This window comes from Pleurodeles waltl, chromosome 7 (genome assembly GCF_031143425.1).
Source record: "Pleurodeles waltl isolate 20211129_DDA chromosome 7, aPleWal1.hap1.20221129, whole genome shotgun sequence".
In the NCBI taxonomy this organism is placed as follows: Eukaryota; Metazoa; Chordata; class Amphibia; order Caudata; family Salamandridae; genus Pleurodeles; species Pleurodeles waltl.
The window spans coordinates 569,219,385-569,237,548 of NC_090446.1; the positions used below are offsets into that span (position 1 = coordinate 569,219,385).

Sequence of the window (18,164 nt, forward strand, 5' to 3'; positions counted from 1 at the left end):
AATATTTTATTCTTCCTGTTTTAGCATTAGTTTTAAAAGCATCTTGTTTTAGTAATTTTCCAAAGGCACGATGCCTAAAGATTGTTAACTCTGCAAAATAATGTTTCTTCAAATATCCTGTGTGACTTGCTCACTGTGGAAAAGATATGTCCCCTGCTTGTAGAGTTTGTTTCCTGGGATGAGATAATAATGTATGAACTAAACAAAAGACTTCAGTGCTCAATGTCGTGTTTCATTTTACAATATTTGTATTTGCTTGAGTTTAAGTTTTTGCCAGAGAGGAGATGAGCCAATCGTGGGTGCAGAAAAATAACAAAGAATCTTATGGAGTGCAAAACAAAATGTATTGGTTGAAACTAAAACACCACATAGTCTGGCCAATAGAAACTTAGGTAGTTGCTTACTAGGATTTTAATATAGCAAAGTTTAGGTGATGTAAGCTCAAGATTCCTTTTTTTTCTCAGCTAGTGAAAAGATGTGTTATGTTCCTTAGCTTTTTGCCTCTATCAATTCAGATGCATTAAGACCAAATTTTACTGAACTGTTCCCTATTATGCCATTGCCCAATGAAGAACAGAAGATGCTCCACTGATGAAGACATCGCTGCTTGCTGATCCATTTAAGAGAGTTATAACTAAATGTGCATTTGTTTTTATTGCAGATTCTTATGTTTTCTTTTTTAGAAAATCCAACTGCTATTTTTGGTTAGCGCCATATTCAGATGTTTTCCAAATTAATTTTTGTCTTCTTTTTCTTTTTGAATGACGCCTAAACATGCTTATTGAATTAGAGTGATAGGGATGCCAAAATCTAAATTCGACTGTATATATATATATATATATATATATATATATATATAGTTTGATTGTAAACAACTCATCTTTGATAAATAAATGTATTCTTTTTCCATCACTCATCTGTTATTGTTGTTATTCTGTATTGATGTTCTTGAATGTTTAATGATAAATATTCTATCTAGATTGAGATTCTTCCGACTATTTGGTCAGTCTGTATTGTTTCTGTATTTTGTATAATTTGGTTCTGCATTTGATTTACGTGGTCTTAGCATTGTTAATGTAAAGGGCAATAAATGTTTGAACTTTATTAACCTGGTGTGGTGATTCATTACCACATAGGTCATGGTGTGTATAAATGACTGACTCCAAAATTGAAATTGATGCTTATTAATTTGATATTGTTAATGTTGATTGTTAGGACGTTATCACACTCTTGTCTGAGTCAAAAGGTTCAGGTTCACCTCTAAGAGTAATAGATGGTTATCCTATACGTGTCACCTTATAAATAAAATATCAAAAGAAATTTAAGTATGGGCGTGCCCATAAAAGTAAGCAGAGAATATGTTCATGGGCTGGATCAGTTGCTTCCGAGATCAGTATTTGATCTCATGGTCACAGGTTCTGATCCAGGTGGGATCACTAAACCATTTGTCCCAATGAGGGGAGGTTGATTAAATGACTACTGATTGGACAGGAATGTCCTCGGCATGGCATATGCGACTATAACCTTGCGTTTAGTACCCAACTACATGTGAAACTGGTACCCTGACTTTTATTCTGGCCCATCCAGTGCACTAATCCAGTGTGTGCTCTCAAGCATAGGCCTATACATGGTAAAGCCAAGGTCTTGATATTGTTCTATATACTAGGAGGGCACACCAAGCACATCCTCGTAGCAACATGGGACTACTGTCTGTTTCTTGGGTTGTTGACATAAAGCAGAGGGGCAGTGGATCAATTTATCTGACTCAGAGGAGTGCAGCCTACAAACTCATTCATGTAAAGTTCCAGTAGGATGTGACAACTGACCCTTGTGCTGACATGTTGTGTATGCTGAATTTGTGTGTCCACAGAGGAGGTATGGCAAACATGTTATAGCATGACTCTGTGTAGCATGAGCATGGTTGCTGTGACCAGTGGGATCTATTTGAGATGCTTTCTGGTATAACACAACACTAGATGAAATGTAGGGTATGGACTTGTTTCTGATATGGGGGGGATGAAGATAGGACCACCCTTAACATTCTACGAGGACCTTTTAGCAAGGGACTGTCAATTAACTTTCCTGAGCGCTGTCATTTGGTGAATGGTTAGACACAGGAGTGAGATAGCAGAATCTGTTGCTTAAAGGTAACAAAGTTTCTAAGCAGGGTTGGCCCTTTTGTCTTTCCCTGATCACCACTTCAGGAAGGCTGGTGAGAGGTGGGTGCAGAGATCTCATATGTCATTGTACCCTTGATTTGGATATTTCTGCTTGGAGCCAGCATGATTATTACATACTGTGAGAGTCATCACATTGCACAAATACTGCTTGCACTATAGACAGAAAATTATATTTTAAAGGGAATCACTGCAATCTTGTCCTAGAGCCTTACACAGTGGATCCACATCCTGTCTGGAAAATAAATGTATAGGTGGGATCCAAATCATCCCACTTTGTTTCAGTTCAGAGTTTTTGTTGACTAAGGAAAGAAGTGCAATGTAGAGTACTAAAAGAGCTGCAGTTTGACCAGGGTTGGAATCTGCCTGACATTCAACTTGCCAGAGGTGAGGGGACATCACCTGGAGTCTGTGCAACTTTCTGACTAGCCCCTGAAAACCTGCTTGTCTACTCAGTCAGGGAAGTAGGGGGCCTGACCATGTCCAGGATGAGAAATGTAGCTATGTTCCCGGTCTGAGGAACACCCAGAAGTCAACTTGTGTGTGGGAGTGAACCCAGTCAAGACCCAAAGTGACAGCCAAACTTGTGTGGTTCATTTGGTGACTTACATGAAGTAATAATAACTTTCATCATCAGTGCACAATCTTCCATCTTCACGGTAAATTGAGGAGTTAGCCTGTCGCCAGTGATTAGCTATGTGTCTAGACATCCCTAGCACTGCATCATAGGGCCTCCCCAATAGTATGGAGACCACAACTGCCAAGGAGAAACAACCACAGAGCCTGGTCTGCTGTGCTGAAGCTTCATGTGATCCAAGAGGTAGAGGACTCTGCCGAGAGACTGCACAGAGCACGGCATGACTTCCCCACCCTGGTGCAGTGTTTCAACTGGGCAGGTAACAGAAGGCCCTGTCTGAAAGATTGAGAAAGTGTATCTTGCTTTAGATCTCTGTAGTTAAACCCAATGAGTGGGACAACCAAACATTTAGCAAACTACAAGATTGAGCAGATTTGTGAATCCCCTGTAATGATCAAATATCTGTAATTGTACTTGCACCTGAGCAGGTTCTTGCCACTAATTACTTATAAGTAAATGTCCTTTACAGAAGGGTGGGGGATACTCTCACAGTGGGATATCACTGTGGTAGGGAAGAGAATCCCACCCCTGATCAGGAGCCCAGGTAGGTGCGGACACTATCCATCTTGGTTACAGCTAACAGTAATTTGATGAACCCTGTAAGTGAGCTCCATTACTGGGTGTAGCATTACATTCTGTTGAGTTATAAAAAACACTTCTCTTTTTGTACAAAAAGCACTGGACTGGAAAGCATCTTATTGAGTATGTTGTTTGATTGTTGAGTTTTTAACCCTACATCATTCCCTGAGAAGCCTTTGTCTGATCGCCATCACAGCCCTAAGAAACAACTGCGGAACAGTTTGGAGTTGGCCTAGTTTGGAGGAACATAATATGGTGGGCACCAGGACACTGGTTGCCAACAACCTCAATAACTAAGATTGTGGGCCAGTATCGCTGTCTGCCCTGCCCCCTCTTCCCAGGATCTGCCAAGTATCATTGAGTTGGGTAATAATAAATATCCATTTTCAAGAGGACCGAGGGACTACTCATGAGTGAAAGTGTGCTGTACACATAAAGTTGCTATGTTATATTATGTTCTTTGTTGGTCTTTTTTAATACTGAAAATCTAATTGAAAATGGCATCCTGCAGCCTAATGTTCTGGAGTTTTAAAAGTCATTATTGCTTGCCCCATTATTTGTTCAGCAAGTGAATATTTAAATCACAGATTTATGACTACATAACTGAGGGCCATCCAAATGCAGAGACCAGCAGACTCTAGACCCAAACTGGCTGCCACAAACAAGAAAGTGTACTTGGGTCAAAATAAGTAGTTTTAGATCTACAACATCGCATGTTCTGCATCAAGATGCTCCATGCGTATTGGATTGAGAATGGCTCAGCAGAATCCCGCAAAATTCCATAATTACAAATCTAATTTCTCTAAATACCTAGGCACAAGTCATTAATACCACCCTGCTCTCAGCTCGACTATTGTAGCATATTTGTGTATAACAGTGAAGTTACTTGGATAAACAATGATTGGTGTTATATCACTATATCATGGTCAAAATATTGATCCTTAAAAATCACATCCACTATTGACTGCTGTTATTTTTTTTTATGGTAAGTACACGTGATACAGTGGATGCATTAGTTGTGTAGGTTATGATTAGGCCATACTATAGTGACATGAAACTCCATAATCTCACTCCGTATATCAATGTAATGCATTTTAACATTACTTTATGCCACTGGACATTTGTAAAGAAATTAAGCATACAGTTAAACCATGACTTGATTTATAAAGTACATAATCTGAATGGGCCAATGTTTGATTTTATGGGCTGTGGTGTTGATAAATCTGTTGTCTGGTAAGCAGGGTTTTCTGGATTCTGTTGATGTAAGTCAGTGTAGCAGCTTAATTTAGGAACTGTATCTAAACCCCTGACAATAGCAATTCTGCAGCAGTCTTGACAAATACTTTACCATATTTCCCAGCTTTTGAACTACCATCGTAGGTACCAGCAAGTGGAACAGAAGGCTGAACTCCAAGAGGACCAGCACCAGCTATGGGGGAAGTGAATAAAAAAGGTTAAGAGATAAGATACCAAGAAAAGATGGCTGAGTTATATATGTGATCTCTGACATATGAATAGGCCAGGCATGCTGTACTCCTTACGATTCTATGGAATATAGAGGCAAGGAATATTGTGATATGTTAATATCATGGACAGAACATCCAGAGGCAAAATATGGAAAGATACCAGCATGTAGAGGAAACATAGATTTACTATTCTTAACTCCACAAAAGTACCTTGAAGCCATCCGAGAGAGAGAGAGGTAGTTATAGTTAGGACCAACTTTTTCCACAGATGGACCATTTTTTGTGTTGTCATTAACTTTGGCGCTGTTTGACGAATTGGCACACAATTTGTAAAACTAATAAAACAGTCAGTTCAGCTGCTGTTTTTACATTTTTGGAATGATTTGTCAAGTTGGGACCCGAGAAAAAGTGGGGTCCCAAAACATGTTTTCCTCATTCTATGTCTATGGGGATTTTGAATTTTTTAGACATGACTACAGTATGAAGGGCTAAACGAAATTACACCAAGTTTGGCAGGAAGCTAGATCTTGGTCCACAAGTTGTGCTTTTTGTGATTTGGTGTAAATCTGTTCAGTTGTTTTGAGTTAAGGTTAAAACAAATATGGATCTCTAGGGACACGGATTCCCTTTGTAGGGTCCGTGGATCCTGGGGAAAAGCAAGGTACTGATTGGCTGGCTGTAACCTAACAGAAAAGTTGCGCCTGTCATTTTGTTTCTCGCATCGGCTGGGGGTGAGAAAAAACAGTGTAAAAAAACATATAAGAGGTCAGGATACAGGTATCCTGACCCCTTAAGACACATGGAGGGACCCCTCATGGCCAGAAAGTTGCCTTTTTTTCAGGCCAATCTGCGGCTCCTGGGAACTGCCACAGGGCTCAGCGTGGCTCCCAGTGTAAACTTGCAAAGAATCCGCGAATCAAAAGAAAAAGAAAAAAAAACACACACCAAAAGCACTGTGGGTTTCGGTGGATGTAGGGGCGTTGGTTGCAGGTTATGTCCTGCTGCCAACTGCAAGTGACCACGGGCAAAGTCGGAAAAGTTGCCGGAAAGTAACTTTAGGCAATGAGTTATAGTTTATAAACATAAGTATAACTATAAGTATAACTGCTGAATTTCTATGTTTTTTTTATGAGTAAAATATTAATCTAACTATAACTTAGCTGTAACCTTTGTTTTTTTTCAGTGACTATATAAATAGTCAAGGTATGTATATGTGGAGTTAGTTATAGAAACTCTATACTTGCTTATCTTTAAATATTTTGTCCTTTAATATTGTATCCATGATATTTGCTGCAAGATTCCTATCTCGATATTCCAGGGGAATATTCCCCTTCCTGACAGAGGCACCAAGCAAACTTGTCCCAAGAGAAAACAGAGTTGCACAAACTTTGTAGCATCCACTTCAGAAGTCTCAAGCCCCTTCTTTAGGGCTGTTCCCTGCTCCAGGTTTCATCCCACTCTGTGCCACGCCAAAACTTCTAATGGGGTCATGGTCGGTTAAAGGTTGAACCCTACATTTTGGAATCTATTTCTCATGAAGATTAAAACAAAAACAGAGGAAACACAAATCATATATATATATGTATATATGCACAGGGTACGAGTTCACCAAATATTTGTCAAAAAACTTTCTCCAGCATGATAGCTATTTATTTGCTTCCTCTACATTGTGCAATATTATATTACATTAGCGGCCATTCCAACACATTGAGCTAAGCTATGGAATACATATTTTTCAGTAAGACGCACATGAGATTTGGTTGGCAGCAGGGTCGGCACCTCCGCTAAGGCAGAGGAGCGTCGCCACGCCCCACACCCCCGCCTGCAACAGCAGCTGCCAAACTTTTACAGTAAAAACATAATAAACTGCAAAAGGGGCAGGGCCACGGGTGTGACAGGGACAGAGGGGGAGTGCATAGCAGTTCCCCTGAGTGGGCATGTATGTTTGGCCGGCCATCTCGGGCGAGCCAAACGTATATGTGCAGTAGGCTCTGTCCAACCCGGCAATGCAGTGCCGGATTGAAGAGAGCAGGCAGAGGCTCCCACTCTGCCTCAGAGATCCGAGGCATGGCTCTCCGTCCAACCCTACCACTCCTTTCATGCAGCCAGCAGCATGAAAGCAGCAGTACGATTGGACATAGGGCAGGCTGGGAGCTTGAGCCTGTCCCTGCAGATTGGAGCGGTTTGGAGGTGGTGCAACGAAACAGTTAAGGTTTTTTTTGTTTTTTTTGGTCAGGCTACCCCCCTCATCTCCCCTCTGTGCTATGCCTAACCGCCCCTTCACCCTCCTGTGAGCCGCAACTTGCTGACAGGCACTTTCTGTGTCCTCATTCCTTCCTAGCATGTTCACCATGTCTTGCTTGGTATTATACAATTATTTGGAATAATTCCTACCATATTTTCCAGGCTTTCCTTCAACTCCACCTCCGAGCTGGGCTCCACCATAGGGCTGCTTACCGGCCCCACCTACAGACAGATGTACAACGGATTAGATGGTGTTATCGGCCAAATTAGAGTTATAAAGGTAAGAAAAAAGAGAAAGGTTCACCAGGGAACTGGGAGGACATGACAGAGATTGATCCTCGAAATTGGCCTTTTTTGCCTATTATTCAAACACTTTTATACTTGAGGAAATGAGATAGAGTCAGTGTTTCACAAATATCCAGGCAGTCTCTGGGATTAAATGTGTACTAATTATAATGCAATTTTTCATGGACGGCAGTATTCCTGTGTATAAGGCTAGATTGAATTAGGGAGCTGTATTTAATATAATGTTTTGCTTCAGACCATTAAACTCACTCCTGTCCCGTTTTGTGATGGCCTTCTTTGTGATTTTGAGTATGGCATAAAGAGAAGTACATGTTATAAGAAACATATGAAGTGAGGACTAGGAGAGCTACCATTGAAAGGGAGTCCTAATATCCCTTGTTACCCAGTCCCCATCTGACAGAAACTCTGCCTCACATGCATGCACCACCGACCTCAGAGCAACCAGAGGTTGATGATGGTGTATGTTCAATGGCCACACATTGGCTGGCCCACTTGGTAGGCCTCCAGAGGTCCAAATTGTTGATAAAAAAGGAAGCCTCACCGTATTTAGCAGATGCTGGGTCGGCACCCATACCAGCGCCAATGTTTGCACCATAAGGAGTTTGCCCTTCTGCAAGAAATAATAACACAGACGATTGAGTCCAAACAACAGGATATCAAATGGCAAAAACTTCCAGGAGATCCAAAAATGTGATATTGGTTTTAAATAGTCATCTTGCACCTATCCTTGCCATGTCTAGCAGGAAACAACTTCTTCAGGTATTCGCTGCATGTACAACTCAATCACCTTGGCCACACTGCCAGCAGAATAGATACTGCTGATCCTATCCCAGGTGTAATAAGATATGACATCAGTAGCAGAAAATGATGTTACTAACTGTAAGGAATCTGCAGCTGGAGAAGGTAGCATAAACCTACATAATCTACCTAATTATTCAGTGTCAACGGGGTGATCACATTCCAATTTGCATTTCCCATCTAAAAAACAGTTTAATCTACGACATTAGTCCGTTTGGTTCAATTGAGGTAAGACAGGAGTCCAGCTCTCAGAATGCATTCCAGTAAGCCCAGATCTGAATTAATGTGGTAAACATATACACTCAAGCTATCAAATTTGAAACAATATTTTACAACACAAAATCTACTGCAGTTTCTACAAGACGTAGCAACATTAAACCTATAATCTATGCAGCAGAACATGAAATCACAGAAACTTAGTACATGGGATGAATGTTACGTCACTCAACGTATCACAGCTGATACAGGTATTACTTAAGCATATAACAGCTACAATGAGTTATGACATCACAGGTACGGCAGAATATGATATCACTGAGTCCATCACAGCTGGAACAAGGTCTGACCTCACTCTTGTGGCAGTTTAGGACATCACTTAACATAGTGAAGAACGACCTGAAACAGCTGAATCTTTCAAAGCAGTCACAAAATACGACTAAACCTCTCACAGCACTAGCAAGCAATGGCACGAGCGAGGCTGCCTTGTTTGTACCCGGATATGACTTAACTGAGGATTTCACACATCCCTTTGACCTCCCTGTGTGTCAGACACTGTATCCCCCATCAGTGTGTGTGGTCTACGGTGGTCAGACTAACCCAACCCTCTGCTCCGCCAGTGGTACCTTCAAGCAAGCCTGTCTGTTTTTCAGAAGGAAAATGTCAATTTTAATTTTTTTTATAAAATGTTGGATTGTGCTAATTTTTCAAGAAACATTTTCCCGTCAGGTATATGCACTACTGCCAAGTAAGCTGTAAATAATAACCCACCACTTTCTGCAGCAAACTTCCCCTCTTTTGCGTGGCCATTGGTGACCTCCATCTGACCGTGGGTGAATAGTTTGCACTCCCAGTGGCATAATCTAATATTAGGCCCTGCCAGTGAGAGAATGATGATACCTGGAGAGGAGCTTTGCCTCCTGGTCCCTCAATCTAACTCCTGCTTCACTGCTGTCGCTCTGATCACAATCTGAGGACATGCACCACAACAAGCAAACAAAACCACTGCAGTCAGGGCGATTCATCCCCAGGCTACTTGTGATGTAATAGTCCAGCAGCCTCTCCATTTCCATTGGGGCCTAAATGTGCCTACATGACTTGGAACCCCAAAAGAAAGAGGAGCCTTACCACTGCGGTACTGTGGCCGGAGTCCTGTGCCAGGGTACGGGCGGGCACCAGCATCATAAACTGAAGGAGAAAAAAAAAGTTGTCTCAAGCATCCTCCTATAACCAAATGAATATGCTTGCTTGCCCGGTGCAAAGTAAACGACTTCTAGGTGCATAACTACATAATGGAATACACATCAGGCATAGGTATATGTGGGAGCAAAAGAAACCCTGAAAACGAAGTCCGCCTCATTAGGATGTGCAAGACACAAAGACGGGTGGTAAACACAGACTAGAGAGCCACTGATGAGTTAATGTAGCTCTGAAGGTTAATGTTCTTGTTGCATAAATGTGTGTAATCTACACGTCCTATATAGAATGTAAGATAAAGACAGCTATGTTTTGGAAGTTCCTAAACAGTTAACGTAAACAAGGGGAATGGATCTTGGGTGATATGTATTTTAGCTCCAAGAGACTCATTCGTAGGCTTTATGTGCTAAGTACAAGCTGCGTCCCCATCACTGCGGTTACGGTTGAGTTTACCTAGGAAATGCTGTTCTTTGCATGATGATTACTACAGACTTTCAATTGCACCACATTTTGGAAATGCTTGGGCCCGTATTTATACTCCGTTTGCGCCGAATTAGCGTCGTTTTTTTCGACGCAAATTCGGCGCAAAACTAACGCCATATTTATACTTTGGTGTTAGACGCGTCTAGCGCCAAAGTATGGGCAAAGAGCGTCATTTTTTAGCGTGAACGCCTTCCTTGCGTTAATGAGATGCAAGGAAGGCGTTCCCGTCTAAAAAAATGACGGCGACGCAAATGCGTCGTATTTATACTCCCGGGCAAAAATCACGCCCGGGAGGTGGCGGGTCAAAAAACCCCGCATTTGCGCCACTTTTTAACGCCTGGGTCAGGGTAGGCGTTAAGGGGCCTGTGGGCTCAAAATGAGCCCACAGGTGCCCTCCCCTGCCCCCAGTGACCCCCCCTGCCACCCCTGCCCACCCCAGGAGGACACCCAAGGATGGAGGGACCCACCCCAGGGACATTCAGGTAAGTTCACGTAAGTATAATTTTTTATATTTTTCAATTTTTTTTGGGTGGCATAGGGGGGCCTTATTTGTGCCCCCCTACATGCCACTATGCCCAATGACCATGCCCAGGGGACATAAGTCCCCTGGGCATGGCCATTGGGCAAGGGGGCATGACTCCTGTCTTTACTAAGACAGGAGTCATTTAAATGGCGTCTGGGCGTCGAAAAAATGGCGCAAATCGGGTTAAGACGATTTTTTAGCGTCAACCCGACTTGCGCCATTTTAAGACGCCCTAGCGCCATTTTCCCCCTACGCCGGCGCTGCCTGGTCTACGTGGTTTTTTTCCACGCACACCAGGCAGCGCCGGTCTGCTTGCGCCGGCTAACGCCATTCCATAAATACGGCGCCCGCATGGCGCTTCGGAATGGCGTTAGAGGGCGCTAAATTTTTTGACGCTAAACTGCGTTAGCGCAGTTTAGCGTCAAAAAGTATAAATATGGGCCTTGGTTTATTTAATTTTGTTATTATTTTCAAATCTGGTGCAGATTGATAAAGAGGGTCAAATGTTATTTTGGAGAAAAAAAAAACATTTTGGGAGTGTAAATTTGAAATACCTAAGTTAATGTTGACCTTCCTCTGCAGTCCAAACTACTGGACTGATTCACACCAACTTTGGCTTGAACGCAGAGAATGTTGTAAACCTGGTCCTATGTATTGATCAGAGTAAATCTGTTCAGTATTTCCGGAAATATTAGAAATTAAAAGTCGTTAATCAACACTTTAAAGGGTTCATTTTTATATGTATACGCAAAGCTAGCATTTTTGGTTCACATCTCATACACAATTTTCACATATTTAGCAGTGCTGATTGTTCAGCGTTATTGAAATTCCACGGATTCGCACATTATGTCTGTGGACCCGTTGGATTCTGATTGGTTGAGCGTATGTAAGAGATTTTTCTCTGCTGGCCTTGTTGGTCCTCGGGCCTCAAGAACTACAGATGCTACCCAAAAGATGTTTTCCTAGGGCTATATGATGAAACCTCAGACACAGTTCAGAAGGGTACAAAATGCAGTAATTCCCAGAAGTGGCACCCATGTGATCTGTCAATGACAGGACATTGCACATTCTGTGCCATGGACATTTAGAAAGTATGTGATGATTGATCAAGATCGCAGATCTCCTGCATAGTTCCCGTGAATTTCTTGGCTCACTTTCAACACTATAGTGATCATGGTCTCTATGTGTTAGGGGACCTCCGAAAAATGTGAAAAATATGAATAAACCCAAAAAATGTATTGAAAAATCTTACGATAAGCAGCGTTGTGATTGAAATCTACTTCACCTCTAAAACCCACTGAAATTGCCAGTTTGGGTTATTGGCAACATGTGAGCAATATTGTATCATAATTACACTTCAATGATATTAATAATAATAATACGATTGTATTTAGGCTGCGGTAGCGTGGCGGTGACGAGAACCATCACTGGACAATTTCAGTGTTTAAGTTGGGCTCACCAACATTGTCCATTAACATGTGTTTTTAGCAACATGTGTTGTCGCAGACCAAACCTTAAAAGGACTAGCCCCCAAAGGCATGCTTTAGCCTACAACAAAAAACATAGGCTCTGCAGCCTTAGTTGATCCCACGGGGCAACTCTCACAAGTCTTACTAAACTGAGGAGTTGACCCACTGTCTGCGATGCACAATTTCTGAACAAGTGATCAGGCTTTTGTCTCAATGCTGTATAAAGGAACTTTGCAGGAGACTGTGAGAACATAGGCCAAGACCTGCAGCCAGTACACAAAAATATAAAGAAATTAACCGAAGTAAAGTGCAGTGTGAGACATCTAGCCTGCAGATTAGAATGCTACTCATGTTAACCATTGCTTTGTTACAAATTTTCTCTTCGCTGAATTTCCTCAGAGTTTACAATACTGACCACACCTACTGGAAAGCTTGATTCCCATGCTTAGCAAAAAGAGCAGTACACTATGACAACATTTGGCAACACCAACCACAAAAAATTAAATCACGAAATGAGTCTATTGCAACTGCATCAGCACTGAAGATCAACGACAAAAATAAAATACACTGATCTGGTAAAGTAGGCTGACAACATTCACCTCTAGCCAGAGAACAAGTATTTGCTCCACTCAATTGAAGAACAAGTGTGCACGAAGTAAAATGTATTTTGGAAACGAGGGGAGCTGTGGCTGGCGGAAGAATAAGTAAAAATGTTGCAGCAAAAAAACGAGATGTAAATTTGATGCTGAAAAACAAATGAAACAGTGGCAGCTCGCATGCCTACTGTAATATACAAAACATAATAGCACCCAACGAACAGGAATACAAATAGCAAAGGATTAATTTTAGGAAGTCAGTAAGGTTACAACAAAAAAGTTTTTTTTAAAAGTAATTTCATCAAAATTATTCTGTTTTGAAGTATATAATTTCAATTTTTCCCAAACCCCACTTCCAATGCATCACAGAAGGAAACCTTAAAAATATTTCAGTGTATGCTATGTTTCCAACCGAACAATAGATCTTTATTTAGCAACTGTACAGTAAAAAACATATTAACCCGCAGGTTACATACCACTGCTCAAATTAACTTGAGTCAATAACTGATACTTTGTCACAAGAAAATCGGAAATTGTACTTTTTATTTTTTACGCAGCATTCTAAGAAATTCTGTTTAGGGTGTATGATTTGTTTCTAAATACTAACCTCACCATGGGGTTTGTGGACAGAGAAGAATAGACCAAACATTTCCAAGATGAAGACCGTACCATATGTTGTTTTATGGTAGCAGCCATACCTCTGCATACGCCACCTCTTACAAGCCAACATATGATATGTCTAAGATCTAAAAGTGATAATAGTTTAATCATAAAAGTGACTTGTGAAGCACACATTTCCTTCATATAGATTCTGTTATATGTTTTTTATGAGAGAAAAACTAAGGATGTCTTTTATTTATGTAAACAAACTTATTCCAAAGCACTGTCCATATTCTGTAAATAACCACTAAAGACATTAATAGCAATATAATTATGCCCTGCTAGTTTGTTGCTTCTGTTGACAACTCTTTAGAGGTGTTAGATGCGTTTGTCTGCATGTAAAGGATGATCATATATGAAACATGGTGCTTTTGGGCACATCATCCACACCAAATCAGCTACATATTTATTTCAACCACATGTTAGAACAGCAACAGCAACTAAATTCCAAAAAGGTGTTGAATAAAGAAATACAGTACGTGTATCTATGCTCAAATTCTTCCCACAGAAAAACGTACTGTTCAATACCTGTGCCATACGCAGTATCACAACATGTGGAGAGGCGGGCACCAATAAAATACCTTGGTAAAATGCATTTGTTAAATTAAAGGACAAACACATCAAGGGCAGGAATTTCCAGGCCAGAAAGACATATTTATAGATAAGGTGAATCACCCAGTTTGGAGAATAATTGTATCTCCTGGAACAACATATAGTAAATTGACTTCAATTTGGATGTGGTTGGACGTGCATATTAACGACAAAATCAAAAAAATTGGAAAATAAGGCTGGAAAAATTAGTTTCATTTTATTTTAACAGAATTTAAAGTCTTGCAAGAGTTCTTGTCTTGCATTTCTACAAAGCTATAATGAAGTTAACAATAGCAGAGCAGACTGAGAGGATGTATGGCCCCAAAAAAGGAGCTAAGTAATGCCCTGTATGCTAAGTCATGAGTGCTGGCAGGGAGGGGCCCTGGAGAGAGAGAGACTCGAGATGCGACGCGAGGCTAAGCAAGTTTCACATCGTTGTCCCTAGATTTAGCTACATTCTACCAGAAAGAGCATATTGTAGCTTTGCTGTGCATTGAGCTAAATGACCGGGTGTTTCTTTTGTAAAATAAGCTTATTTTAGGAGCCAGAGGCAAAGGAGCACAGCATTGGAATAAAGCCAAAACACATGTCAGCGACATGGGAGGAGGCGGGATGAACAGAATGCTGCAATAAAAGGCAAGCAGCTACAAGCCTCAAACACCCACAGAGACAAGGGAGCACAAAATAAATAACAAAAATAGTCAGTCACAGCAATAGATAAATAAATCAAAGTGGAATAATACAGTAATTGGTAACTGCTCTGAAAAAGAAAAAGGAAGGAGAAAAAGGCAGAACTGACCACTAGTGACCAAGAATTTTTAAATGACACTGCAACCAACAAACTAAATCGCTTTAAGCCATAAGAAGTATACTAAAAGTATACACGAGGTTGAACGCTTATGCTCGATCTAAAAAGCAGAGAAGGGCGCCACATTTTAGCAGTGGAGTGTAAGACAGTGGGCATCCAAGGGTGGATCGCAGAAATTTATGAACCAATAGTCAGCTATGAACTAAACATTAAAAAGCATAGGGTGGACAAAGGGAGAAGAATGCTGAGCCATGGGTGAACCCAGGAGAAGACAGGGAGAGGCCAGCCTGGGTTTGGGTACAGATGATAAAGAGCTGAAGGTGGGCTGTGACAGTGAGAAGTTGTGGTAGTCTGAAGAGGCTAAGACTTTGAGGAACTAGGATGGCTGGAGTAGACTATAAGAATCTAAGTGTGTGCTGACACCTAACAGTGGCAATCTTGGGGAATGCAGAGGCATCAACAGTGATGGGCTGGGGTGGAAAAAGCACATACAGTGAGGAGCAGAGTGTGTAGATCTAAGGGCAGAGCACAGACAACTAAGGACTGAGGATGGACCGTGGTGCTCACAAGGATGAGCCAACCCAGACTGAACAGCCTGACTTGAGCTGGGGCAGTCTCAAACCAGACAGTGAAGAACTGTAAGTGGATTGAGCATAAACACTGAGGCACTGAGATGGGGGTGGCACAGGTGGTGAGGAGCTGAGGGTGGGCTAAGCATAGAAAGTAAGATGGTAGGGGTGAACAGGCCACCAAAGAGATCCAAGGGAAGGTTGAATATGTTATGTTATGTTTTAATATTTCATCTTATAAAGTGTGAACAGCTACCCAACAACAGGTTTCCCAGCGCTGACAGATGAATCGATTGAAAACAGCTGCTGTCCGAATTATGCAAAAAGATGTGTCTTAAATTTTTTCCTAATACTAAGAAGATTGCAATTCGCTGTGATCTGGACTGGGAGACAGTTCTCCAAAGATTGGATGCACGGTTTGCAAATGATTGACTTCTTCCTCTTTTTTCCTAATTCTGGGAACCTTCAAAAGAGAGACAGCGTTTGACCTAAAGGCTCTCGAGGCTACATGTGGAGTGATGATATGCTGAAGAATATAAGTGTCATTTCAGTACTGCAGCCTATGAACAATACATAAGGCTTTAAAATTAACTCTTTTCTCAGTCGGTAGCCAATGTAAACAAGCCAAGGGCCGGCACACAGAACTTCTTCTTGGCAGCCTTAGCAATACTTGTGCTGCTGCGTTTTGAATCACTTGGAGCCTTTTTATAACGTATGTTGGGCTTCCCAGGTACAGCGAATTCCCATAGTCAAGATGCAATAGAATTAGGCCTTGACCCACAATCCTTCTATATGCCAAAGAGAGCTATCTTAACATTTTCCTAATGGAGCTTAGTAACCTGAAGCAAGTGCCTGACACTTTATTCACCTGATAACTCACAGTTAAGTCCTTATCCAAGATAACACAAAGGATTTTTATTTCAGGTTTGGGAACAGGAGGATTTCCCAGACAGGTGGGCCCTAAATATTGGTCCCACAATGTGGGTTATTTCTAACCACCAACACTTCAGTTTTATTCCAATTCAGCTTTAAGCAGCTGGCTGCCATCCATCTCGCTACTTGAGACATGGATGTGGCAGTGGCTAATTTGTGCTTGCAGTTTCCAGTACTGAGCACTAGCACTTATTTTGAGGGCCGGCGCTTATTCTTCTACCCCAAGCATTTGCTGCGAGCAAAAGACACATATGGGAAAGATGGAGGAAGAGAAAAACTAAAAAGCGTCACAATGGGAGAAAGCAGAAAGCTGCAAAAGTGAGCTGAAGGGGGAGGGAGTGACTTTAAATGGATTGAAGAGTCCTGAGATGGCTTCAAGATTACGCTACCTCAGTATTCCGTGTTCGCATATTTAATTGCAGCAGCCATGTGTTTAAGAGGTGGGCTTTGAGCACCGGCAAGTCTTTATTTACAAATTAAGCACTGGCATGTGGTCAGTTTCTTGGAGAAGGTGGTAGTATCTGGTGCCAATGAGACCACAATTTGCGTATCGTCCACGTAAGACACTATTGTGAATCCATTAGAGCAAAGAATGTCAAAGAGTGGTTGCACATATATATTAAAAATTGTTGGGCTCAGAGATGAACCCTGAGGCACACCAGAGTCCAGCAGCTGCATGCTTGACAGATAAGGTCCTTCAGTAACTTGAAAGCTTCTATTGGTAACAAAAGATGTTAACCATTTTAGAGCTGCCCCTGTGATCCCTAATGCTTTTATCCTGTCTCTCAGGACTGCATGCAATACCATGTCAAAGGCTGCTCTCAAATCCAGAAGGATGAGTGCAGCAGACCCTCCCTTGTCTAATGTTCTTTTTATATATTCTGTAGCTAGTAGAAGAGCTTTAGCTGTGCAACAACCTCGGCGAATGCCAGTTTGTGTATGATGCAGCAGATTGTTAGATTTCTGAAAATTAAAGAGAAACCCATTCACAACTCCTCCAGGACTTTACATATCCTTGGGAGTGGAGAGAGATGGGCCTACAGTTTTCTGGCTTGTCTTGATCTTAGGACATTTTTTTCAACAGAGGCTGGGTAACAGCATGTTTCCAGATGGCCGACACTGGGCCTGATTCCAACAAGGAGTTGTATGAAGAAACTAAAGCAGAAGTAATGAGCTCTCCTCCTTGTAATAAAATATTCAATGGAGCAGGATCAAAGGGGGGTCCTGATTTTATTGTCCTTGCTACCTTTAGAAAATCAATGGTATCCCTTGTTGGAAAAGATGATAGCATTATATTAGGCCTCCTATCTATTTCCCTGAATTGCATTATAGCAAGGGAGTCTGATGTACCTGCTAAAGATTCATAAATCTGCTTGACATCAAGTCCCAAAAACAAAAACAGTTGTCATACCTGAATCTTTCACCTTCCCCTGCCCGGCAAAAACCATGAGCGAGAATCTGCACTGAATGAAACCAATGATAAGCCAAAGAGAAATCTCCATTGATGTATCAAAGACCAAAAGGGTAAAAAATGATTGACAATCTACTGAAGTCTCAGATCTGTAGGATATAGTGAGGTTCCAATGAAATGTATGAATTGACTGGTAAATAGAGGTTAAGACTCCATTTACATCTGTGAGACATCCCCGATGGATAGGTTGGGCAGTTGTCCAGCAATGCTCACTTTACATGTGATTCCTTAAATATACCTCAGTACCAATGTTCCTGGCAGTGGTTTAGTGTGGTGGGTCATGGAAAGCATGTTGGTTGCAGGTGATATTTTGTGGTACTCAAAAGGTAATGTCTACCTCTCAAAACTAGTCCCATGTGGGTCTTACCATTCGGGTACCCTTGCTGTGGTTCAGCTACTTGGTAACCGTTTCCTGCTCCATAACCTGACAAAAAAAAGATA

At 41.5% G+C, this 18,164-nt stretch overlaps 2 protein-coding genes across 2 annotated transcripts in view; both read right to left on the bottom strand.

The window, feature by feature from the left end:
• LOC138246937 (elastin-like) overlaps positions 1-17,700 on the bottom strand; it is a 34,272-nt gene extending 16,572 nt beyond the window's left edge. Inside the window, exons 1-5 of the mRNA XM_069201685.1 lie at positions 17,664-17,700; positions 9,552-9,611; positions 7,951-8,019; positions 7,254-7,325; positions 4,742-4,822 (exon numbers count right to left, since the gene is read on the bottom strand). Coding sequence (XP_069057786.1) covers positions 4,742-4,822; positions 7,254-7,325; positions 7,951-8,019; positions 9,552-9,611; positions 17,664-17,700 — 319 coding nt within the window. The remainder of the gene's footprint in view (positions 1-4,741; positions 4,823-7,253; positions 7,326-7,950; positions 8,020-9,551; positions 9,612-17,663) is intronic.
• A 301-nt stretch (positions 17,701-18,001) lies between these two features.
• LOC138246938 (uncharacterized) overlaps positions 18,002-18,164 on the bottom strand; it is a 42,217-nt gene continuing 42,054 nt past the window's right edge. Inside the window, exon 17 of the mRNA XM_069201686.1 lies at positions 18,002-18,147. Within this exon, the coding sequence (XP_069057787.1) occupies positions 18,002-18,147 (146 nt within the window). The remainder of the gene's footprint in view (positions 18,148-18,164) is intronic.